General features: G+C 38.8%; 1 protein-coding gene across 1 annotated transcript in view; it reads right to left on the reverse strand.

Annotated features, from left to right (window-relative positions):
* The window catches only part of DYM (dymeclin), a 398822-nt gene that overhangs the window by 55804 nt on the left and 315948 nt on the right, over positions 1–27070 (reverse strand). The window contains exon 16 of the mRNA XM_011968998.1: positions 10988–11101. Coding sequence (XP_011824388.1) covers positions 10988–11101 — 114 coding nt within the window. The remainder of the gene's footprint in view (positions 1–10987; positions 11102–27070) is intronic.

A 27070-nucleotide genomic window follows, 5' to 3' on the forward strand; every position in this document is an offset into this window, starting at 1 on the left:
AGACGGGGTTTCACCATCTTGGCCAGGCTGGTCTTAAACTTCTGACCTTGTGATCCACCTGCCTTGGCCTCCCAAAGTGCTGGGAGCACTTTGGGCCTCCCAAAGCGTGAGCCACCGCTCCCGGCAACTGGTTATATTTTTTAAAGCACCACAGTTAGATTATCTTTCTAGGAAATTTTAGTTTGTGAATCACACATTTCTGACCCAAAAAAATTCTATCAAAACTAATAGCAGGGATTTCAAGGTAAAATCACACAGCTTAATGTTTCCTTTTCTACTGAAGAATGCCAGCCTTTTCCAGAGTTGCCCTTGCACTGTGAACTTGGGTCCTGCAGTCATTGGAAACCATGTGTCTTAGTCCATTTTATGCTGCTTACAACAGAATACCTGAAACTGGGTAATTATTTTAAGAAAGGAATTTCTTCCAGGTATGGAGGCTTAGAAGTCCCAGGTTGGGCTGCATCTGGTGAGGGTGTTCTTGCTGGTGGAGACCCTCTGCAGAGTCCCAAGGCAGTGCAGGGCATCACATGGGGAGGGGGCTAAATGTGCTAGCTCAGGCCTCTCTTTCTCTTCCTATAAAGCCACAAGTCCTCCTCCCATGATACCCATTAATCCATTAGCCATTACTTCATGAATGGATTAATCTATTTACAAGAGCAGAGCCCTCATGATCCAATCACACTTTTAAAGGCCTCACCTCTCAATACTGCCGCACTGGGGAATTAATTTTCAACATAAGTTTGGAAGGGACATTCAAACCACAGCACCATGATCTGGAGAACTAGGTGCCATAGACTGAATGTGTTCCCCTAAAGTTAATATGTGAAATCCTAATCTCCTGTGTGATAGTATTTGGAGGTGAGGCATTGGGGAAATACTTAGGGCATGAAGGTGGAGCCTCATGAAGGGGATTAGTGCCCTCATAAGAGAGCCCCCAGGGCTGGGCGCGGTGGCTCTGTAATCCCAGCACTTTGGGAGGCTAAGGTGGGCAGATCACCTGAGGTCAGGAGTTCGAGACCGGCCTGGCCAACATGGGAAAACCCCGTCACTACTAAAAATACAAAAATTAGCCAGGCATGGTGGTGCATAGCTGTAATCCCAGCTACTTGGGAGACTGAGGCAGGAGAATCGCTTGAACCCAGGAGGTGGAGGTTGCGGTGAGCTGAGATCGTGCCACCGCACTCCAGCCTGGGTAACAGAGTGAGACTCGTGTCAAAAAATAAATAAATAAAAATAAAAATAAATAAATAAAAGAGACTCCAGAAAGCTCCCTTACCCCTTCTGCCATGTGGAAGATACAGCAGGAAGATGGCTATCTATAAACCAGGAAGCAGGCCTTTACCAGACACTAAATCTGCTGACATGTTGATCTTAGACTTCCCAGTCTCCAGAACTTTGAGAAACAAATTTCTGTTATTTACAAGCTACCCAGTTTATGGTATTTTTTTATAGCAGCCTGAACAAACTAAAATACTAGGCAAGATTTATTTTGCTGCCAAAAAATTAGATATTTATCACTTTTCAATTAAGTGTTTTAGTTGATGACTATATTCAAGATGCAATGATAATAAAGACTAAATTTTGCTACCCTAGGATTACAAAGTAAAAACTATGCTTAATTGGCTGATCAATTCCAAGGAAAAAAACTGCTTATAAACTGCTTACAAATCTACCATATGTTTAATTAAACAAAAATAATGTAAGACATTATAATGAATATCATGGGCTAGCCTGTTTATCAAGAATGATTAGCCAGAAAGAAAATATGACATTAAGCCATTGCATGTCTTTTTTTTTGAGATGGAGTTTCGCTCTTGTTGCCCGGGCTGGAGTGCAACGGCGCAGTCTCGGCTCACTGCAGCCTTTGCCTCCCAGGTTCAAGCAATTCCTCTTGCCTCAGCCTCCCGAGTAGTTGGGATTACAGGCATGCACCACCACGCCCGGCTAATTTTGTACTTTTAGCAGAGACAGGGTTTCTCCATGTTGAGGCTGGTCTTGAACTCCTGACCTCAGGTGATCTGCCCACCTCGGCCTCCCAAAGTGCTGGGATTACAGGCATGAGCCACTGCGCCTGGCCAACCCATTGCATGTTTACTGCAATTTCAATACCATGTACAAGAAAGTACAAGAAAGGCCTAACAGTCTTTCAGTACTTCATAAAGCAGCAATGGACACAACTGTCGAACATTTCAAAGGTTACTCTATAGCATTGATACAGATATTTTCAAACCCAAGGACTTGATTTGGTGTATGATGTATGCTTTCAGTTACACAAATTGGTCTAATAAGCAAATGGGTTAAGTGGAAGCAAAAATTTAGGATTTGAAAGAAATTTATGGCTCAAAGATAAGAGGGACTAAAATAATCTTGTCTGTCACCCAGGGTGGAGTACAGTGGTAGGATCAGGGCTGACTGCAGCCTCAACTTCCAAGGCCCAAGTGATACTCCTGCCTTAGCCCCCTGAATAGCTGGGACTACAGGTGTGCACCACCATGCCTGGCTAATTCTTTTGGGGGTAGTTTTAGTAGAGATGAGGTCTCGTTATGTTTCCCAGACTGGTCTCAAACTCCTGAGCTCAAGTTATCCTCCTGCCTCACTCAGCCTCTCAAACTGCTGGGATTAAAGGCATGAGTCACTGCACCTGGCTCCAATGAACTCCTTGGCCTCAGTTTCCTCACTTGCAGAATATAAATTATCCTTACACTTCATAGAATTGCTAGGGAGACTAAATGAGATCACCTACATAAAAATACTTACCAGAGCACTTGGTATAGAACAAGTGCTCAATTAATGTTAACAGAATAGTAAACAACAAAGAAAAAGGAAGTTGAGTCAAAAGAGGGCTACTTACGTCAGACTGAAAAGCATATGCAACATTTAAAAGGCCACAGACTTTATTAATGGAATTTTACTACTCTGTCTCGTTTTAAAGTAATTCTCATCTTATATTTGGGTTACATGTAAAAGATTTTCTACTTTAAAGGAATCTGCTTTAAGGATCACAAAGTGAAAGTTCCCTGTCGTTTGGAGGGAAGTTGGAAAAAACAGCTTCAACCTTATCACGGCCAACTGTTAATTCTAGCCATCATCTCCTTAGCTTTTGTGAGGGCAGGGAATTGAAGAAAACTGGTCCATACAGTAGTGGTTCCCAAATCTGGCAGGTTATCAGCACTGCTCAAAGAACTGTTTAACCAGACAGATTCCTGAGTTCATCACCAGTCTACTAGGTTGGAATCTCAGGTGGGATCCGGAACCTGCATATGAAAAGAGTGCTCCAGGGGACTGTTCATTAATTAAGAGAATTCTCTTGAAGTCCTCATTTTAATGGAGGGAGAATCACTGTGACCAGATTCCTTCTGAGATAACCCCAATCAGAAGAGATTCTAGTATCAACATTATGAGTGTTCTATTGTGCCTTCCTACAGCCCTTGTCCTGCAAAATGACTCTGGAGGGATTCAACTGAGGAACTGGCCTTGGCTAAGATTTCCCATTTGCTTCCTTCTCAATGTGTAGAACTGGTGACTTGGAAAACTGTAGCAACATCCTGCAAATGTGTGTGTGTGCATGTGTGCATGTGAGATCGTGGAGTTCATAACAGAAAATTTCTCACATGGGGATTAAATGGTCCTAAGAATCAGGTATTACATTATTCTAGCAGTTTCCGGAGCCATTTATGAGCCTGAGTTTACTATTCCATGGGAGGCCGAAATAACTTACAAGACTTGATCTTTGTCTTTACTGGACAAGAAACTCAAGGAGAGTCAGAATGGGAGGGAGAGCCACTGTGATTGCTGAATTCTGCAGAGATCATTTTGGGCCTGGTGAAATGGCAGAAATGTCATCTCCCCTTTGAGGATAGAAGCCCAGCACAGAACTATCCCCTTTATGCTGAATGCTTCCTAGCTCCCATCCCACAGCAAAAAGGTAATAATATTTCAGGAAAGAGAGAAAACGATTTTTTAAAAGTCTAAAGTGATAAAAACAAAAACAGGAGAAAAAAGTCAAATGACATCATTTGTACAATTAAAGTAGCTATATGCTAGCAGCAGATTTAGTCTGAAGAAGAGGCTTTGCTGCTGGGCTGGTGGACGGTGTCAGGCACTCGGTCTCCTCGACTTTCTCTCAGGCCCTGAACACACACATGCTCTACATGGATCAGGGAAAGTAGAGAGAATGAACCAGAAAAAGCAAACAGTGGCTCTTTATTGGACTCTCGTAGAGCCTGACAGGCTCTCCATGCTCTTTACCCTCTGAGAAAGGTTCAGAAATAGGAAAAAATGAGATCACTTGAAAATTTTATCCTCATAACATAAATCAGAATATTTTACTCTGCTTGAACTATGAAATCACTGCAGGTGACAGTCAAGAAGACAACCCCTGAGAAACTATTAAAAATTTAGTAAGGCCAGTTTACATAGGAATTAGCTTATTGATGAGAACTACTAAAGTAGAGGTCTTCACAGAAGGGTTTTGTAGCTATAAGAATGCATAAGTGTGGAATAATGTAGACTTTTAAAAAGTGACTGTTCCAACAAAGTGACCGAGACCTCCAGTCTTAACTGAGCTTCTTCATAATATTCTGGAATAAAAGCTGACCTTTTAAGAGTCTATGGAGAGCCATTCTTCAAAGGACATTTTCTTGAAGCAGCATTTTATGGTCAACGGGCCCACTGTTTGTTGATATCCTTCTCTTTCTCATTTCCTCCCTCCCTCCCATCCAGCAAATATTAAAGTGCCCAGTATGTGCCAGGTACATTTCAGATACCCCAGTGAACAAAATATGAAGACCTCTGCCTCCTGGAGCTTACATCATCGAGGAGGATAATAATAAATAATTATACAGTATGCTAGATGACAAATGCTGCGGAAAAAGAAAACATACAGTAGGACTGGGGGACTGGGAGTGCAGACATGTAAACTGGGAGGTCGGGCAGGCCTGATGGAGAGAGAGATTTGCTCACGAGAGTAAAGACTTGAAGGGGATGCAGGAATGAGGCCAGCGGACATCTGGAGTAGGGAGAGTGATCCAGGCAAGGCTCTAAGAGTGGAGAGGGCTGGTGTGTTTGGAGCAATTATCTAGTGCTGTGCTTCTCAAACTGGAGCAGGCATCAGTTCACACAGGGGCTGATGTTAAAGCGTTGACTGCCCCAGCCCCACAGATTCTAATTCCATAGGTCTGGGGTAGGGCCCGAGAACCTCCATTTCTAGCAAGTTCCTAGGGGATGCTGATGCTGCTGATATGAGGATCACACTTTGAAAAACAGTGATTTGATACTTTATTTATTTATTTATTTAGAGATGGAGTCTCGCTCTGTCCCCTAGGCTGGAGAGAAGTGGCACAGTCTCGGTTTCACCACATTGGTCAGGCTGGTCTCGAACTCCTGACCTCGTGATCTGCCTGCCTCTGGCTCCCAAAGTGGTGGGATTACAGGCATGAGCCACCACGCCCAGCCTTGATATATTATTTTTAAAACTCTCTTGAGTTACTAAATAATAGTGGATAATTAAATCAATTTAATGGGTCTGATCAGCAATTTAAAAAAAAGAAACAGAATAGGCAATGTTGGAGCCCATCACATTTAATGAGGGTAAGCACTGTTTATGAAACTTTCATTTCAGTTGTATATAAATGTGTGAATTGCATCATGATGTAAAATGTATTTTTTGCTGTGGGTGGCAGTCTAAAGAGTTTGAAAGCCACTGGTCTAATTACTTTATTGCACCATTAAATAATACAAGTCACATTAATACAGCAGAGATAATTAGGGGAGTCCTATTGTTCCAGTTAGACACTAAGCTGAACTTGCCTTGGGCCTTCTCTTGTATTCACACACAGATTTCCCCACCTGGATTTCTCTTTCATCCCAGCTTTATGGAAACCTTACCATCCTTTTAAGACAGAGAAGGTCAAGTTCAGGTTTCTCTTAAATGTTCCCTGACTAGTTCTTCCCAGCAGTGTCTCCATTCCTTCTTCCAGAACTTAACTTCTACACCATTCATTTGACACGCAGCGTAAAGTGCCCTGCTCTATTTAGCTTTGCAATGCAAGGGGGTGCCTTTCTCTCCTGAAAGGTAATACATTTTTCTGAGGGCAGAGGTGGTGTCTTACACACTTCTGTTTCCCCAATGTCCTAGCAATGCTATGGTCAAAGTGGGAGTAAAATAACGAGCTGCAGTAGGAAGAAACAAACCACATTTGTAAGTGATGCTTTGCTTGTATATTAGGGGTGATATCAGTGATGATGATGATGATGATGCAAATTAATGTAAAGGGAGAGATGAGTGCACACATCTTGAGAAGCAAATCTGGGGACAGAAGGAGAATGGTGGTAGAAGGAGACGGGCCAAATACAGGAAAATCAACTGGTAGGGAAAGCTTAGAGGTAAGAGACCCTTTGTCCTCCACCCGGGAGCCTGGGCTGAGGGGGCCTTGGGACAGCATGCCATGGAGAAAAGCCTCACTCTTCACTGGGAGTCCCTCCTTTAATGTTCTGCACTAATGCTGTGCAGTGAATAAGGAGAGTTGAAGGACCAAAGGAGAAATCAGGATTTTGGCTGAGAAGGAGAGAAATAGGAATCCAGAGGTGGAGTGGAGAAGTTAATTTACCCCACGAATATGTATTGAATGAGATGGGTGTGCTGGGGGATGGTTTTTGCTATAATGGAGGGACATACATGGTGCCATAGGAATGTGGAGAAAACCACCGAGTGTGCGTGGGTGAATCGGAGTGGGCTTCATAGAAAGCGGGGAGCACGATCGGCTCACCTGACAGACAAGCCATGAAACTGTGAGGACCCAGAAGCTGCACACACAAAGGCCTGGCATGCAAGGACTCTGTCCACCTGGCAATCGGCTAGTGGCTGACAGCGTTGGGGCACAGAATCCGTAGGAGGAAAAGGAACAAAACTTAAGTCAGGAGCTAGGCCATGAAGTGCCTTGCATGTTGGATTAGAGCAGGGTATAAGGGCAGCAACAGGGCTAAGGACGCCTGGGGTGGAAGAAGGATGTGAAGTGGGGACTCCGATTAGGAGTTTATAGCAATAGACTGTGGAGGAAATGTGGAGAAGCCACATGGGAGGGTGGCAATGTAGAGGGAAAGGAATGACTTGAGAAATGAGAATTTCTAGGGTTTGGGATCTAACAGTACTTTCGTGTTAGAGGGAGGACGCTGGCTATTCATATTTCCACAGGTAGAGATGCACAAGGAGTGTGGATGTGTAGGGAGGCAGAAGAGAGTGACTGTGGACACACGGGGGTTGTTCCTGTGGGACCCCAAGGGGGCCCTCCCAGTATGGCACTCAGGAATCTGCTCTGGGGATAGAGAACTGACAGAGAAATGCAAGATGCTTAGGGTGAGACAGGGAAGAGACCCCTGAATAGGAGCAAGGGGAAAGGTTTTAAGCAAGTCAATATTAAGAAGCTGTGAAAAACCTCTTGAAATTTCAGTTAGTATAATTTTTTATATTTTTCTTTATGCAACTAAAAACCACAAAAGTGTTATAAAAAGTGGATATAAAATAAAGGCTTTAAAAATCATTTAGTGTGAAACTGGTAATCACTTTTAATTCCTATGACTTATCAAGTGTCTTGAGTATATGAAAAGTTTGGTTAATGTCAATAACATATTATTCCATACTTTCTTATTTACATTAAAAGGTAAGTTATCTTCTGGTTAATTCCTCTTGAAAAGCACTACCTAGTTGTCAAACATTAAATACGGTAAAATTCTTAATCCTCAAATGACATAGATAATTCACTAAAGCGAAGAAAAGAGGGGACTTGAGAGTCCAGCATAATGAAACCCGAGGTGGTAGTGGTGTGAGAACACGCACAGATCTGGATGGATTCCGACCCATCACCATGACATTCAAATTGCTCCACAGTAAGCGAAATGCGAGCCAGGAACATGCCCTGTTGTGGATACAGACAGCGAGAGCTTTGAGCTGTGGCTTCTAAGTCGGCTCCCAGAGGACATACTAACTTTATTTATTTCCTTCCAAACCCTAAAGGAGAAATAAGCGACTCAGAATTTCAGAGCCTGTTCTTTAGGTCTCTGTTTAAGAAGGAGGGTCCGGAAAAAATAATTACCTGGTATTGCCTTTCCCAGACTTCACAGAATACCAGTAAGAAGAGAATGTTTAGAATGATATTAATACTATTTACTCTGAACAGCCAAGTTGTTTAACTATATAGACAGATTTATCCAAAGAGTATGTATTCCCACATAGGATATTACACAAATATTTTAGAAGGCTATGTCAAATAATATTTGATTGAAAAATATTTTATTTGGTTGGAAGTCAATTACTCTTCCATGGGCTTCCAGATCTTACTGTTTACTTGCCCAAAATTGGAAGAATACTACTTCTACACATTTGGCTTCCATTCTACAAAGAAAGGGAAACTTCTAAAACTTTAGGCTCATTGTCTTCAGCTGACATTAGCTGGTGACTTTCTCATGAGTAAGGGGCACTGTGATCCTCTTAACAACCCAGAAGGTAGTAGTAAATAATTTTGAGTTTCTAAGTGTTTAATTTATATATTTTAAGAAACAACAAATCAATCAGTATATATTATTCCACAATTTCACAGAGAGCTTATTAAGACAGCATTTCCAATTTGAAACCAACTCTTTTACATCAATATCATGTATAAAACTATTATTACATACCCGACAATTATTTGATCAGTATATATTAGTAAACTACTCCAAAGACTGTAATGTGCTGTCATGTAGCATAATGTAAACATTATTCAACACAGCTTGAATTTTCAATCAACTTTAGATACTGTGGTATTCTGTGAATTAAACTCTAGAGGTTTTAAGTGATTCATTTTATCATAAACACTCAATCCAAAAAGATGATTAAAATAATTGAGATAAGGCTTGATTGTAAGGATAAACAGCCTTTTTTTTCTAGTAACATCTGTGGTAATAATATGCTATCATTTAAACCAACTAGGATGACTCACCATCTGTGGGTAAATGTAATTTTAGTAAATGTAATCTTTTCTAGTACTGGTGATAGTTCTTTTTTTTTTTTTAAACTGAATCATCCTTCCTCTATCCTTTTGCAACCATGAAGTGAGATGGCAAGCTGAGGTCAGGAGTACAACTTCTTGCTATGTTCCAGAACCAATTAACTGGCCCACTTAAGAAATTTACCCATGACCTTGGCCTCAATAGGATCTTGCTCTAAATCAGAGTCAACTTGCCTGGGACCCATCATAGATCAATTATTTTCTCTATGTAGCCATAATTCTGAAAAACGAAAAGAGTTTCATTTTTATTTATATGTCACTGTCTCAAATATAAATGACATTTTATTTTTGAACATAGTATAATAAATGAACAAATATTAACATACAAGTACTTAGCCAGCACATTGTAATTCATTTTGCTTTAAGGTAAGTATTACAGTGAACTACAAGATCAACCTTCCCCAGACTCCATTGCAGTGTCCTTTTTTGGCGGCCTTGATATTTCTACTTTGTTCCTGACTGAGCTTAGACACCAAGATCCATCACTTTCTGGGACTAGCCACTCTAATCCTCATGGATTTTTTTGTACTGGTTCACATGGTATAGTCTACATAAATTTGAAATAGTTCAAAAAAAATCCCACAAAAATACCCCCAAACCAACCAACAAACCAAGGTCTTACTTTATGTGAAAATGGAAATAATATGAATTCTCTATATTTAAAAAATTATCTGGAATAGGAATACATCCAAGCTGGAGGACCCAGTGAACTGTAACCTGTTTTTATGCTATTACCACATGGTGGTGCCACTTTGGCTGATAAACAGAACACTTGCCATCTTTGCTCAGTACCGTGTGAATCTCACTGTTGTTTATGTACAGTGGAACTTCTGTAAGTGATTATGATGACTAATGTGCTGTTATTTTACAAACTCTGTTATTATAATTGAAAATATTTTTATATCCTACAACAATATCTCTCAAGCATTCATTAAGCAGTGGTTCTAGTGATAGTGCTGAACAACACAGCCCCCAAAAACAGTAACACTGGAACAGACGTGAGTTGTGATAAAACACTATGAAGGCCAAATATCCACTATGACCTCCTGTGTTGGTAATTTATGTGAAAGCACTCTAAAAAATTAGAGCTAATGAAGAAAAAATTAAAAAGAACAGTAAAGTAAAAGTAAGCTGCAATGCTGTACATTCATGCATTCCCCAAAGGATCTCTTTTACATCTTTTCTTATGGGATAATTAGTCTTGAAGTATGAGTTTTATATTGTGAGACTGCTTCAGGAATACATCTATCACACAGATGTAAATGCCTTCTTCAAATACAGCATTTCCCCCACCATCTCCACGAAGTGCATCTCTTTCCACTACTACATCCCACGCACACAGTAAACAGTGCAGCAATCATGAATGTGGGCTGTGGAGCTATATTTCCTGGGTTTCAATCTCCAGGCTCCATCATTTTCCAGTTGTATGGCCTTGGCTAAGTTTCTTAACTTCACTGTATATCAGTTTCCTCACCTGAAAAATTAGGATGATACCACTACCCACCTTGAAGGGCTGTGGTAGGGACTGAATGAGTTTGATATAATACATTTAGAACCTGTGTGGCACCTGAGTTAATATTATGTAAATATTAGCTACTGTTGTGATCATCTTCATCATCACCTTCCCAACAACTCGTGATGATACTTTTAAGGCAGAATTTGTTTCACTGGGTTAAAGAAATAAGGTGTCCTTTTATTAACAGTATATGAATTATAGTGCATGCCACGGTTGCTTGTAGGATATGCAGTGGTATGAAAGTATTAATGCTTCTTTTGCTATCTTCTTTTGAAAAGCTGTCAGAAACCTTTGTCACAGTTCTGAGGAGCCCTTCTAGTCTATGTACTGGGTAAGCAGCATGATTCTGGATAGGGCCTGCTCAGACACTAACATTTACATCAAGGGACATGGCAGTGTCAAGTGGACATTTCTTTAGCCATCTTACCTTCAGTCTGTCTTTGGGCAGCGCAATGACGCCTTGCTTAATGATTTCCAGGACCCGTTCCACTGACAGCTCAGCTCCAGCTTGCAGCAACCTTGAGCTAAAGAATGTGATCACCTGTAATGTAAAGTGTTATTTTTTTAAACAAGATGTTTGAAGTGTATTTTTAGTAGCTGCCTTCCTCACATGGTAAACTATCATGATTCCATTCCTACAGTGACCTGGCTTTTAATTCACTAGCCCTTCTAAACACAGTTTGTTCTCTGTTGGGTTTGATAGCCGAATCAGAATTGCGCAACCCCTCAATATCCAGGGCTGATTATTCATTCTGTGAATTAAGTAGCCTCCTGAATTCTACTCTTTCTTGTGCTGCCCAACCTTGCATTTACATTTCATTTATAGAGCAGCATCCAATAGAAAGTGGGGAGAGAAAGCTAAACCCTAAAGCCTATCACTTTTGAAGCTTAATAGTAGCTCTCTCTCTCTCATAAGGGCTTAACAGGAAAGAATTTGAAACTAATGGCTAAAATGATGTTTTGGGGATTATCTATGAATTTAGCCACATTTCCCTTATCGTGATCACCAGGGATAACGAATAGCAACCTATAATTACTTTTGCTTCATGTTATAGCACAGCCCAAAGTATGTAGCAAGATATTAACACAGTAGCATTCTGGAAATACACTGTTCCTAAATATTTGTCACTAAAAAATGAAAACAAAACGTCATTTTTCAGCAAATTATTTTTAAAACCACAACGTTCATAAATCAAGAAGACTGCAGATCCCTTTTAAATTCAAGAAAATAACATTTAGGTGTTTATAGATAGACATGCAAAAATATAAAAAATTACTGTGTTTTTGTAAAGTTGAGCATTACCTTTTATATCTTCTATTTCATAGGTATAATATACTAAGTTACAAACAATCCTTCACAAACATTTTTATGCATTTTCTTTCAGAATTACTCTCCTAAATGCTAATTGTTTAAGAGTACAATAACTTTTCTCTTAACAATGCTAGTGGAAAGTACACTATATTACATAAATGCCACCAAATGCATTTGTTCTGGAAGGTAAAGAGACTTAGCTGGCGCCGCGGCCATTAACAAGCATGTGCCTCACAATTCTGTGGCAATGAGTGAGAACAAAGGCAGCTCATGGCTGGTGACACTGCTTGTGATTCCAGATAAACCATTTCTTTATCTCAAGCAGTTTGCTGGCACCACCAGTTCCTTGGCAAGTTGCTTATTTTGCCCACAAGTTGCTTTTCTGGTATGTGCCTATGGGCCTTGTTCTTTCCCATGTCAGATTTCAAATTCTTTTTGAGTTTCTGGGATTAATATTTTGTTCACAGAGTTTAGACACAGCAGGTCCAAAAATTGATTTTTATAATACAGTGAATAAGTCTTTGAAGAAAGACACAACACAGATAGCAAAACATATTGTAATAGATTAAAATCCTATTTTAAAAATATGCAACAACAAATACACAAAATAAATGCTTTCCTTTTGTGTAAATATCTTCACAGGTTGTAAACACGAGCATAGTTTTTCTGAGAAAAGAATTGGTTAACCATATAAAATGCCAATTTTGTTGGTAAAAAAAAAATGGCTTAATGTTCGAAATTTCATATGGGTCAACCTAACACCTATGCATAGTATTATCTTCTTTGACCAAAAAATATTTAAAGAGTAGGAGCATATCTGTTAAAAACACATTCTAAAAAATAAAAAAAAATGATAATTAAAAAGTAGATAGATGTTACAGATGCTTGAGGCTTACTGAATTTTTTTTTCTTTCTAACACATGCTGAAAGCTATTTCACTACTGGATTTTTGTTTTGTTTATAGCAGTAGATAATATAGACAAGGAGTAGTTCTCAAGCATGGCTGATCATCAGAAGTAGCTGAGAAGCCTTGTGAAATTCTGATCCCAGGGCCTGGTCAGGGACCTTCTATTACACATCAGACTCTCCAGGTGATTTTGATGATCAGCCAAAATCTAGACCACAGGTTTCCAAACTTTTCAGGTTATATACATCTACAAGTAAAAAAATGAGGATGTGCTTGCAATATATGTTCTAGTTTTTTATAAATCGTGCAATATTCTACAGCAGTAATGTTTTACATATTACAAAATGTTCATAAAATAAATTTAAAAGAATGAGATAAAGATAAAACGAATTAGATTTAAAAAACCCGATGATACAAAACACGGTTTTTGTACTCACTAAAATGTCACTGAAAATAATCTGGGTAATTACAGATTACTAATCACAGTGGTTTCACATGACCATCAGCAAGCACAGTATTCACCCGTGGTAAGATCCATCATTTATTACAGTGAATATAAATCCATAGTGCCAACAGTCTTCCTGATAACTTTTATGGATCCATTTGCTGTGAGATTAGACTGATTCATCACTGTTTTTCCCTTGTAATGTGGCACTTGTTCCAGGAGCAGGGGTATGTCAGCTCTGCCATTACCTTTTGTCATATGTGCTTACATTTTTCTATCACCTTCAGTGTGTGGGGAAACATGCTGTTTCATGAGGGTTTAACTAAATCCAGATACTGTAACCAGGAACACACATACTACACTAAGCTTTACGTGAATGAACAGGTGAGTGCATGTATGCCAAGCCCTACGAGTTGAGGAACTTCTATCTTCTCCCTCGGGATATCTGGAGTACTGAAGCTGACACAGCCCTGGCAGGTTGTAAAGGCCAATACTATTAGTAAAACTAAATCTCTTTATTTTTAGATGAATAAATAAAAGCTCTAATATTTTCTTTCCATGCTTCTATGGACGAACTGTTAGTGCAATATCTGGGGGCATGTGCAGCCATCCGCTTTGATAATCACTAATCAAGATAACAAAATGCACATAATCAAAGCTAAATGTAACTAACAGTATTCACATACTACTCAAAGACTTGACAAACCAACAAAAGGGAGTGTACTTATGTGTCACACGACCAAGAACAAAGTAATGCAATGACAGTTTTGCTTTGTTGACTCTGCGGCCTACACTGGCTTTCCTCTAAGCCACAAGGAATTTCCATCTCCACTGGGAGAGCTGCAGAGTAGGCATGAGGCTGGGTTTCTAACTAAATTCCTTTTTCAAACTGGTTCTCATTTGTATGTTTTAAAGCTGACATTCTCATGTTTTTGCATTCAAACTCACACGATTTTAGAAAATGATAAAACTACCACTTGCAGAAGGGAAGTATAATTTATGTATCAAAACCGAAGGAAACAAATCTATCCTGAAGGTTTATCATGGACTGTGTGCTGTACACATACTATTGATTTAATTCTCATGACAATCTCATGAGGCTGATAAAAATCTCTGTCCTACAGAACCGTAAAAAGGATGAGAGAGACAAGAAACTAGACTGGGGTGACCCAGGCAAGTGGGAGGAGCAGGGCTCTAGCTCAGGTATTTCTTCTTACTTTATCATGTCTCTGGCAATTCCTACGTAGCAAAATGGAGCACTAGCTTAGTTTTTCAAATAGGCGATATCTGAGTGAAAGGTGTAAGTTGTTTAGCCAAACTTTTCAGATGTCGTTTGATTGCAACATCACCAAAGAATGTGAGACAATTCATTCAAAGATATGAGCTTCTATTTCCTACTCCCAGGTTATAATTTTGCACATAATAGTACTTTTAGTGATGATGACTACAACAGATGTGTGGCTTTTATCAATTTGTATAGCAACCATTAAAACTGTTAAAATAGATGAACTTTTATTCCTCTGAAAATCTCTGCATGAGACACAGCCAATAACAGAAAAATTTAAGTAAAACCTTTAGTGAAAGTAGGGATGAATGCTTTGTCAGTGTAATTCAAAGACAACCTTTCAAAGGAAGGTACTTTTCCACAGTGCATGTTTTACAACCCTCCTCTACCTACCATATTTGGCTGTAACTCATGAAATCCAGGTATAGTACATTACCTTCCATTATGCTATTAGCTTTGAACAGTGATTGCCCAATGTCATATACTGATAAATCAGTTGTATACTTTGAGTAATGTCAAATCAAATTTAACCACCTGTCATGAAACAAGTGAATGATTATTATTAATAGATCACAGATTAATAGAAACAAGAAGCTTTTCTGGAGTAGAGGAGGGTGAAAAGGAGCTAGTATGTACTCATCAGGCAAACATGCTTGCTTGCTAAAAATGGCCACTCTCCTAAGAGGTAGAAGTAGACAGCTAAATTTTATTTTATTTTTATTTTTTAAGACAATGATAAACATGTGAAATATATATATATTTCCTCATTGACTTGTTTGAGTTTCTCCTCAAATTACTGTATTTTAATCAATACATATATTGACAACCCATTCAGCAGAGGAGCTCTCCCAAGGATTTACCAGGGAAATAAATAGATGATACCATTTTCTCGCTTGAAGAAAGACGCAATATAATTTGGGAGATAAGACAGATCAAATCTGTATAATTAGAATAGACATGATGGTAAAGTGGACAATGAACTACTCAAAGTCAGAAAGCTTAGATTTGATTCCTGCCTCTGATACTAACAATGTGACTTGTAAAACACTCAACATCTAGATGTAGCATGACGCAGTGGTTTAGAGAACTTACCTGGTGTGGGACTGCTTGGGTTTAAATCCCACCTCTCCTTATAATATCTTCAAAGTGACAAAGTTGCAGCATCTACTGCATAGGAACCAATAATGATAACGTGGCAACTTTGTCATTTTGTAAATGAGGGTACTGACACACACCTAATAACAGAAAGAGCTAACGTTTTGTGAGCACTTACCATGCACTTTGCGCTGTGCAGACATTAACTTATTTAAGGCTGCGAATTTCTCTCTGAGCTTTTGCTGGGTCCCACAAATTTTGATATGTTACATTTTCATTTTTGGCTCACTTTAAATTTGTTCTATTTCCCTTGTCTGCTTTTTGACACATGGGTGTAATGTTCACTTTCCAAGTATTTGGAGATTTTCCAGATATCTTTCTTATGGATTTCTATTAAATAGTTTAATTTCACTGTGGTCAAAGAACAGGTGATCTCATGTCATTTAAATTTGCTGAGGGTTGTTTTACGGCCCCATACGTGGTCTCTCTTAGTGAATGGTTCACGTGCACTGATGTTGTTGGGTGGTATGTTTTATAAATGTCAACTAATCAAGTTGGTGGTTAGTATTGTTTGGGTCTTCTATATAATCACAAATTTCTGTTTATTTGTTGTATCAATTACTGAGAAAGAAGTGTTGACTTCTCCAATTATGGGTTTGTTTGTGTCTTCTTGCAATTCTATCTGTTTTTATTTCGTGCATTTTGAAGCTCTGTTGTACACACATTTATGGTTGTTATGTCTCCTTGGTGAATTGACTTCTTTCTCATTACATGGAGTCCCTCTTTACCCTTGGTAATGCTCCCGGTGTTGAAGTCTACTTTGTCTGCTCTTAATATAGTCATCCTACCCTTTTATTTTTGATTAATGCTTACATAGTAAAACTTCTTTTATCCTTTTGCTTTTAACCTATCTATTCCTTTATGTTTAAGGTGGGTTTCTGATAGACAGCACATAGTTAAGTCCTGCTGTTTATCCAATCTGAAAATTTCTGTCTTTTAATTGAGGCATCAGGATTATTTGCATTTGATTTAATTATTTGCATGAATGGATTTAAATCTATATTTCTTTTTTTGCTGTTGTTCCACTATTATTTATTCTGTTTTTCCTGACTGCCTTATTCTGCTTTTCCTGTCTGTAGTTCATGGATCCTGGAAGAAGTGATATTTCTGGGTCAGAGATGAAGGGAAGTTTGTTAGTCACAGCAACAGCAGTGATCACAGCATCTGCATTACCACACTGGCTCCCCAAGCCCCAGTTTGCTCAGGGTGATGTGACAAGGGTCAGATGATACCTGCACATGCAGTACATTATATTAAAGGACAGAACCCTGAGCTTAGGGAACCCGAATCTCTTAGAGTGGTCAGTAACCATGCCTATCTTTTACTCCAGAAGGAGATACAAACATCTTTGAAAAGATAATCCAGAGTAAAGGACAGTCAGTGCCTTTGCTCACGAGATGAAATCTCTGGAAAATTATCTCCCAACACACATATGTGCCAACTTCCAATTCTTCCCTCTCATCCTTTGTGCTACTGCTGACACATATCTTACTTTTACATGTTATAAACTCCACAATACATTGTTAATATTTTTATTTTAGACAAAATGGGTTGGCAACCTATAGCCTGTGGGCCAAATCTGGCCTGTTGTCTGTTTTTGTAAATAAAGTTTTATTGGAACATAGCCATACCCACTTGTTTACACACAGTCTATGGCTGCCATTGAATTACAATGGCTGAGTAGAATAGTTGTGACAGGGACTATGTGGCCTGTGAAGACTAAAATATTTACAATCTGATCACTTACAGAAAAAGTTTGAGGACCTCTTCTTCAGACAGTCAATTATTTTATACAGTGAATCAACATAAGAAAAAACTTTTTATGTTTACCTTTATTTTTGCTATTTTTGGAACTCTTAATTTCTTTTTGTAGATCCAAGTTTCTGTCAGATACGATAGCTCTTCTGTTTCAATAACTTCCATTAACTTGCCTATAGTACACACTAGCAATAAGTTCTCTCAGTTTTGTTTGAAATGTCATTATTTTGTATTCAGTTTTTAAAGACATTTTTGGGGGTAAGATTTGTTTTTAATTGTAGCATTATAAAGATGTCACTTCATTATCTGACTAGCCTAGGTTCTGTCAAGAAAACTGCTGTTACGATCTTTGTTCCTCTGTATATAATGTTTATTTTTTTCTCTGGCTGAATTAAAGACTGTGTTTTTTATCTTTGATTTTCAGATGTTTAAATATAATGTTTTTAAAAAAATGGATTTATCCTGATTGGGGTTCTCTGGGCTTCTTGGATCTGTGGTTTCATGTCAGTATTTTTGGAACATTCTCAGCTATTATCTCTTTAAATATTTCTTCTGAGCTGTTCTTTCTCTCTTCTCCTTCTGAGACTCCAATTATATGTATATTGAATCATTTGATATCATCCTATAGCTCTTGGATGCTATGTTCTCATTTTTCACATGTTTTTCTCACTGTGTTTATTTGCATAATTTCTACTGACCTGTCTTCAAGATCACATAATTTTTTTCACAAGCCCACTAATGAGCCTGTCACGGCAATTCTTCATCTGTCATATGTTTTTTACTTCTAGCATTCCCATTTTATTTTTTCTTACAGTTCCCATCTCTCTCTGGAACTGTTTATATATGTTGTCACCTTTTCCCCTGGGACAAAGGTTGGTATGTGTCTTCTATAAAGAACCAGGGTATGTGTCTTCTATAAAGAACCAGGTAGTAAATATTTTAAGTTTTGTGGGTCCCAATATAGTCTCTGTAACATATCCTTCTTTTTTTTTTTTTAAACAATCCTTTAAAAACATAAAAAACATACTTATTTCACAGGCTGTACAAAGACAAGCTGTGGGCTGCATTTGCCCTGTGGATCCTACTTAGTTGACCTTCATACCAGATCTTTGAAACTGATAAATCATAATTACAGTCCCAGTCTGACAGTTCCAACATCTGAGTCATCACTGAGTCTGGGTCTGTTGTCTGTTGACAACATCATTTTTTTTCTTGCCTTTTTATGTCTCATAATGCTTGGCTGAATGTTAGACATCATGTGTAGAACTGTAGAGACTGACAGAAATACTATTTATGATAAATTCGGGCACATCTCTTCTTAGGTCAGGCTTGGAGGTTGAGCTGATTCACTCAGAAGGTAAGCTGAATTTGAGTTTGGCTGTTGCTGTGGCTACCTTCAGTGTACCACATCCTCTAATGATGCCTTCTGCTTTGCTGGGATTTGAAGTGCCACAGGTTTTTCAATGTTCGTGCTCCACTTTCTGCTTTCAGTGAGCTCTGCATGCCTGGGTCCCAGAGTAGGGTCTGTATCCATGCCCTTGATCTTTCCCAGCAGTAGATGCTGCTGCTTGTTACTCAGTACTTGCTAGGCTGGTGGCAGAAGGTAGGGGATTCTCTACCTGCTGTCCTAAGACCTCAGTCTTAAATGGGGCTCTCTATGCCTGGGCCTAGGGCGTAAGGCTTTCTTAGCTTTCTCTCCCCTTTCCTCTGATGGCAGCCAAACTTTGCCCTGTATCTGTGATGAGTTGCCGGTAGGATACCTCTAATGGTACTCTTGTAGAATCCTGGGGCTAGGACAGTTTCCTGCCCTTTACCCGGAAGTAGAGAGTTTTTTATCTTTTACGTGCAATAAAGGGTCTCTACCTATGCCCTGAGGGCAAAAATGTTTAGTGCCTGCCTCTGCACCCCACCCCTCCATCCACCAGCAATCTAAGGCTTTTGCACCATATGAAAGAAGGGTCTGGCAGGGGAATGATGCTACGCATTTTTCTATAGGTATATTACCTTGGGAGGCTCTCTCTGGCTTCCTGCCATGCCCCCAGTCTCAGTGGAAAACAGCCTGTGAGTGCAAATTCCTCTGGTGCTTGGGTCTCCTGGGTGTTCTGTAATGTCATGCTAGTCCACACTCAACCTTTAGCAAGTTATTGAAATTGCATCTGATTTCTTTTTACCCACTTGTATGGTAGCCGCCTAGTCCTATGCTCTTCCACAGGTGATCCAGTCCTGGTGTCTCACCTTAACTTGAGGGGTGGGCGGGCCGATGATCCCTCCTTGGGATCTAGGCTACTTGTTTGCCCTGTGACCTCGGCTCATTTATAGGTTCCAGAAAAGTTATGATTTTGTAGTTTACCTCTTTTTCCCTTTGTTAGGGTAGAACTCTTCCTAGCTTTCTATATCCTAGGCAGAAGTCCACTCTAGGGAATTTATTTTTTAGTAGTAAATTTACTGAGGTACAATTTCATACAATAAAATAAACCTACTCATTTTAATGGTACAGTTCAACCAGTTTTGACAAATATGCATACCCTGTAACCACCTGCCCCTCATTATCACAGAATGTTCACTTCACCTTCCCGGTCAGTTCCCCATCACTCCGTCCCACCCACTATTCTCTGTGCCTAGAGTGCTGCTCTGTCCCCAGATAGCTGCATAGCTCACTCTCTACCTGCTTCGAGTTTTGGCTCAAACGTACCTTCTGAGAGGCTTCCCTGATCACATTCTTTAAATCTGCAATCTCCTACCCCTATTCTAATGAGCTCTCATTATTCTCCTTTCTTCTTCTTCTTCTTTTTCTTTTTTTCCTTAAGCAACTGGGTAGATACTGATGTCATATATTGGGATAAGAAAGACTGTAGAAGAAAATATTTTATATTGTATTGGTTTTTGCAGAAAATCAAGAATTATGATTTAATCTTGTTCAACAATTGTGGGACTGTCAAGTCAGTAGCCTAATGTGTTAGTTTAGACCTTGATAAGGATGGTAGGTCTGGAAATACACAAGATCTAATGTGAATTCTACACTGTTCAGAGATAAAAATATTTCTTGCCTTTACCATACTATACAATGGTTACCGTTCATTGCATCTGTCCTCTACTTATATTCAGCCATTTCTTAGGTAACTAGACAATTTATTTTATGTTCTCTCTTGTTTGGTGTCATATTCTACCTTGTCTTGCTGCTTAATTCAGCCTGATCATATCACCTAATGTTTTAGATGGGACAGATAGGTACCCGTGTGTAATAAAAATATGGGCACTTGAAAAACATATATCTAACTCCTTCTGCTGAAGTTAAAAGTGCTCCAAGGTTAGCCACTTCCGTCTTCTGAGATACTGAGTGCTGCTAAATGTCTTAACCAAAAATAATCAACTCTCAACTCCCTGCCTGCTAAAAATAACAGTAGATTCGTCTCCTCCACCAACTTTTTTTCTTCTACGGTCTTCCACAGTTAACTTTTGAAGGTTAACTCTATGAAAGAAGAAAGTAGCAAAAGCTTGTTTAAGCCAAAATTTCAGGGGTCTTTGGGGGATAGAAGGGGAAGGTAAAGTACTGAAAGAGGCAGAAATAGAGATGTTATTTATATCTTTATCACAGCAATCTTTTCAAAATATGTAAAAAGAGTTTAAAATGTTTTTTAAATGAATTTCCAGTGTGCTCAGCACTATTTTGGATGATAGTATTCAACAAAAAGTTGTTGGAAAACCTGCTCATTTGGAACCTACCTTAGGTTTATCCAAGTGAATGTTGAAAACATGGGATTTAACAGAATGAGAACCTGGATTCAGGGCCTGGTTGACTGACTTGCTAGCTAAGTGGTCTCAAGCCCTTCTCTAGCCCTGCTCTCCCTTCCTCCTAGGGACGGCGAAAGGGCCAATGAGATAGAGCCCCCTGCAACGATATGTTATAATTATTCAAGACAATGACCCTTAGGCATCGGAGAAACCTCTCAGCATCTTGGTTTTCTTATCTGTAAAGTGGGATAATAAGCCTAGCTCACATAGATCAAGGATGGTAAAAGAGGTCATATACATGAGGCACTCAAGCCTCATTCCCATCATCTGGAAGGTGTACTTAAAACTGTTTAGGCATTTGTTTATGTGGTTTTAAGAACTGCATAACAGCATATAGCCAAATGTTTAGCCTGAGAATGCAGTTTTTACTAAATACAGGTGAAGTGTAAATAAGTGGCCCATTCTTCCGACAACGACAGAAACGTAAGTACAGGTTTAAGTCCAACTTAACTTTCTGCTTTTACTTCTACATGGTTCTATACTGTGTGCTTACAGTGAGGTCCTTTCTACTTCCTCACCTCCACTCTGCCTTTCACTTCTTCCAAAGGAGAATGTGTTTCAAATGGATGTAGTTTAAATTCTTTGCATGGTTCTGTGTGTCCTTATAAAAAAAAAATTAATTTGGTCTTTCAGAGACTTTTTTCTTCTTTTTCTTTTCTTTTGTGTGTGTGTATGTGTGTGTGTGTGTTTAAGAGATGGTGTCTCGCTACATTGCCCAGGCTGGTCCTGAATTCCCGGACTCAAGAGATTCTCCTGACTCAGTCTCCTGAGCAGCTGGGATAACAGTGCACCACCACACCTCAGAGACATTTTTAAGGATATCAACTGCCTGGTTACTAAGAATGTTCCTTATTGCACCACTGATGGAATAAAGACTGATTGGACTTCATTAGAACTGATTTTGAAAGAGAAAGTAATTACGTTTGTGGATATGATCAGATGGTTTCATAGGCAACTGTGGGAGCATTTAGTGAATGCGTATAGTGGTTAGGCAGAATTACTACTAACATGGGCCTTATCATCAAACTCTGGGTTTAAGTTCTGGCTGCATCATTTTCCGAATGTGTGACAGTAAACAAGTTAATTAATCTTTCTAACTTGGTTTCTTTATCTGCAAATTGAGGACTAAAATGAAATATACCTCATGGTTTATTTTTTAATGAGGATTAAGTAAGTTAATGCATGTAAGTGCTTAGCAAGTATGCAATAAAAGCTAGTGATGATTAGAAAAGAAGCAAATGGCTTTTGATGTGGTTTAAATAAAATTTTAAAGCTAAATACTCCAAATGATGTGTAATATTGCAGCTATTGCAGCTATGACCACAGAGGGAAAAAAAAAATCTCTGGTTTAGTCTTTTGTCAGGAACACAAAGAAAATATTGCCCATCATAATGAAAGGTACTGGGAATTAGAGATTATTTTTCTCCAATATACTGCAGGTGTATATTACCAGACATACATAGTCCATAGTTCAGGTGACTATCTTTAAAAAATTTTTTAAAGGAAAAAAGAAAGATAGGAAGGAATGAAAAAAGAAATTGGAATGAGGGAGGTCCAGAGAAAGGCAAAAGTTAGGACAGATGGGATAGAGGACTGCCACAAGGGCAGACTGAAATGAATGGGATGGCACAGTTTAGAAACATGAAGACTAAAAACAGACATGTTGGATATTTCTAGAATGTAAAGATCTCAATAAATCTTGGAGAACCAGGAATATCTCCCTACCTCTGGAGCTTGAAAGAGATATATTAATAAACCAATACAAGAAAACACTATTTTAACATTACAATGCCCATTCGTGGGTGATATTCTTAGATGAAATATTAGACATCAGGAGTCTCAAGACTATAAAAGGCCACACTTGGCATCAGATTAATTTTAAAAACGATATAAAGATAGGAAAAGTAGCATGCCAAGAGCAAAACCCCACAGGCTTTTGTTTTCCTTGGGAATCCTTATGGTAGTTTCTGGGCTAGTCTTTGACCCTTCAAATGACAGCTCAGATGCAAGAGAATGAGACTACTGTAGGCAGATGCAGTAGCCACCCTACCTTAGAACCATGTCCCAAATAGAAACCAATATCCTTGTGACAGTCTCAGCTTCTAGGTCTTTGTAAAGGATGTGCCCAGTTATAAAAGTTCTCTCATTCAGAGAAGCCCAAAGCAATGGCTTCTCATCAAGTATTTGTAGTTCATTCATAGTCCTCCAAGTAATGACTCAGCTTACCAATCAAATGTCATTTTATCACATTATCATTTTATCACAGCAGTGTTGCTTGGTAACACAACTGACATTCTACCTCCATTAGATTTCCAGAGAACTGAGCTAAAAGCATCTTAACCCAAGGCCAATTTCTCATGTAAAAGGGGAAAAAGTTTTGTGAAACCTTTACCCACAAGCATAATGAGTCTTAAACTCAGTATTTTACCTCCAAAAATACTACTGGCAAGAAACAGAAATGAATTTGGACAAATTCATGAATGACATGGTTAGAAGAAGCTTTTCAGAAGTAAGTAAATAGCTGCCTATAAATTTGCCTTCACAGAGAGAACAATTTCTACTGGATGTTATAATCCTTAAGACTGCTTGCAGGAATAACTGTTAAGAGGAATGGATATAATTAAAAAAAAAAAAAAAAAAAAGAGGAATGGATAAAGGCTCTGCTTGAGTTCCGGATAGTTTCTTTAAGAGCTGAGATGACAGCAGGGACGTCATTCTCCCATGAGATACCCTCCAGCCCCCATAGACTCTTTACTTTCCTTAATAACTGGTACTTTTGCATTCTCATCTTCTATTAAAGCATAAAACTAACACAAATTCTTAAGACTATAAACCACAATTTACCATGTTGTCAAAAATAGTCTATCCCATAAAAGAAGACGGAGTTAACTTGTGATGGGTGTTCCTTAGGCAATACTTTGTTTCATAATCTTATTAACACTGACACTTTTCAATTTTAAAGAGATCTTATCAACACCAACACTTCTTAATTAAAACTCAGAATTAACAAGAAGGACATGGGGCCAGAGATGAAATATTCGAGAAGTTGCCTAAGGATGCTCTCACACACATCCTAAATATCAGTGAATCTACATGGGGTTAGTATACTGGTTCATAAAGATTTCCCTTAAAATGTCAAAGTTTGATTCTTAAAATAAACATCCTTGTGTGAAATGGTGTTTCTGCTTTACCTTGATTGCACGGATGGCAACTATACCCAAATTCCCCAATTCTGTTAATGATACCTAAATGATGTTGATATAAGCTTAGGAAAATGACAAGAGTGTGCATGGCAAAATATTTTGCTATAGCTGCAACCGTTAGGTATATAATTGAAGCAGCTTAAGGAAAGCCAATGAAATTAAGCTGACAGAAGAGTTTTAATATTGATTTCCATTTACCAGCAATCATGAAAAAGCTGTGAAAATCAATGAATGGATTTGCAATAGTATACTCAACTGTAGGTTAAACTCACATTTAATTGTGTAGATTCCAGAGTATCCAGCAGTTAATACATCCTATGTGTTAAGAGTCTGGAATGGGAGGCTAGCTATGGCCCAAACCTGATTTCAACCAAGTACCTAACAACTACACAAAACTCTACTAAGACAAGCAAAAGATTAACCTGCTTCGGCAAACTGGCTTATGAGAATGGATAGAGACATTCTTAAATGTCTGAAATTTGACCAGAATCTATGTGTTGCTGCCACCCTGAAAGCAAAAAGAAGGTTTTTGTTTAGAAGCCACTCTCTACCTTCTCTCTCCATCCCCAAAGTAGTTCAGCCTCTATCTTTGCTTTCAAAACTCTGACAGACAGGCTTCTACACTCCAGGCAGGGGCCTAAAGAATTCTTATCTAAGGACATGGACTAGCCCCCAAAACAAGATTTAATGATACTGATATAAAGGGGTTCCAAGGAAAAGACCACCTAATTAAGAAGAATTTCACAGACCAAAAGTGGCAGGGAAGAAATAATTTAAAAGACTATTTGGCTGGGTGCAACGGCTCACGCCTGCAATTCCAACACTTTGGGAGGCTGAGTGGGGAGCATCACTTGACCTGGGGGTTTGAGACCAGCCTGGGCAACAGAGCAAGGTCTTGCCTTTACACACACACACACCTGCGTGTGGTGATGCATGCCTGTATCCCAGCCAGTTGGGAGGCTGAGCTGGGAGGATTGCTTGAGCCTGTGAGTCAGAGGTTGCAATGAGCCATGAGCATGCCACTGTACTGTAGCATGGGCAACAGAGTGAGGCTCTGTCTCAAAAACAACAACAGAAAGAATATTTGATAGCATTGAACATCAGTCTCTAGACTAAAAAGGCTCTCCAAGTATCCACTACAATTACCCAATGCACAGGAAATCATGACGTTCCAGAACACAAGGATAAAGAGATCAGAAAAGCTTCCATAAAGACCAGGTCATATATAAAGGGAGAAGAAAGATGTTTCAGACATGATAAATTTAAAAATAAAAAAATCTATCTCATATACACCATTTTCCCAGAAAGCTACTATAGTATATGTTCCATCAACGCAAAGTAGTAAACAAAGAAAGACAAAGACACAGGAGCCAGGCTTAACCAAAGGAGAGCACTGAAGGCAATTCCCAAGAATACACTGTAGCTGTGCAGAACCAGTGCACAATGGGTGTGGCAGGTAGCAGGTCTCCACAGAAAGAGTAGATTTGAGAATGTTACCTGATCTGTTTGACTATTTGCAGAGGAGTTTTAGAGTTCGGTTAAAAAGTTTGTAGCTGTGTTAGAGATTGGATATTTGCAACATATAACCAAGAAAAGTTTAGAATCTAGAACACAAGAATAATAAAATATTTATTGGTAAGAAAAAGATAAATAACTCAATAGAAAAACTAACAAGATTTGAACAGGCAGTCTCAAAAGAGGAACTCTAAATGGCTAATAAACATATGAAATATGCTTATCCTTATTAGCAATCAAGGAATTACAAATTAAAAGTATAATAAGATGCCATTACAAAACTGACAAAACTATCAAAACAATTTTTTATGAGTATGTAAAGCAACAGGAATTCTCATACAGCAGTGACTAAAGTGTAAAATGGTAGCACCCCAGGGAAAATGGTTTGGCATGATACACAACACCCAGCAATTCCACTATTGGGTAAACACCCCAGAGAAAGGTATGTACATGTGCTTACTTACTATTGAAATTATATATTTATGTTTGTTTCATAACTTAATTATTGAATGTCTTCCTAAATATAAGTAACACAAGGACAGCGATGGTGGCTCTTCAGTTTACTTGAACCTAGCACTGTGAATTATATTAGTTATTCAAAAAATATCTATGGAACCAAATTGAATCAGAAAACACTAATATGGCAGTAGAAAACTTAGCAAAAAACATTTTTAAAAAGGACAGGAAGCAAACATTCACAGACGTGTAAAAAATGTTAAACCACGTTAGTAATTAAGGAAATTAAAATATGAAAAAATACCATTTTTGCCATAAAAAGACATTAAAATAATTACAATGCTCAAAGCTACAAAAGTACAGTGACATAGATCCTCTCATAGGTCACTTGTGGAAGTATAAGATGATATACAGGTGCATAAATTATTATTATTTTTTGAGACAGAGTCTCACTCTGTTGCCCAGGCTGGAGTGCAGTGGCACGATCTCGACTCACGGCAAGCTCCGCCTCCCGGGTTCATGCCATTCTTGTGCCTCAGCCTCCTGAGTAGTTGGGACTACAGGCGACCACCACCACGCCTGGCTAATTTTTTGTATTTTTAGCAGAGGTGGGGTTTCACCATGTTAGCCAGGATGGTCTCGATCTCCTGACCTCGTGATCCGCCCATCTTGGCCTTCCAAA

This window comes from Mandrillus leucophaeus, unplaced genomic scaffold (assembly GCF_000951045.1).
Source record: "Mandrillus leucophaeus isolate KB7577 unplaced genomic scaffold, Mleu.le_1.0 Scaffold87, whole genome shotgun sequence".
Taxonomy (NCBI): domain Eukaryota; kingdom Metazoa; phylum Chordata; class Mammalia; order Primates; family Cercopithecidae; genus Mandrillus; species Mandrillus leucophaeus.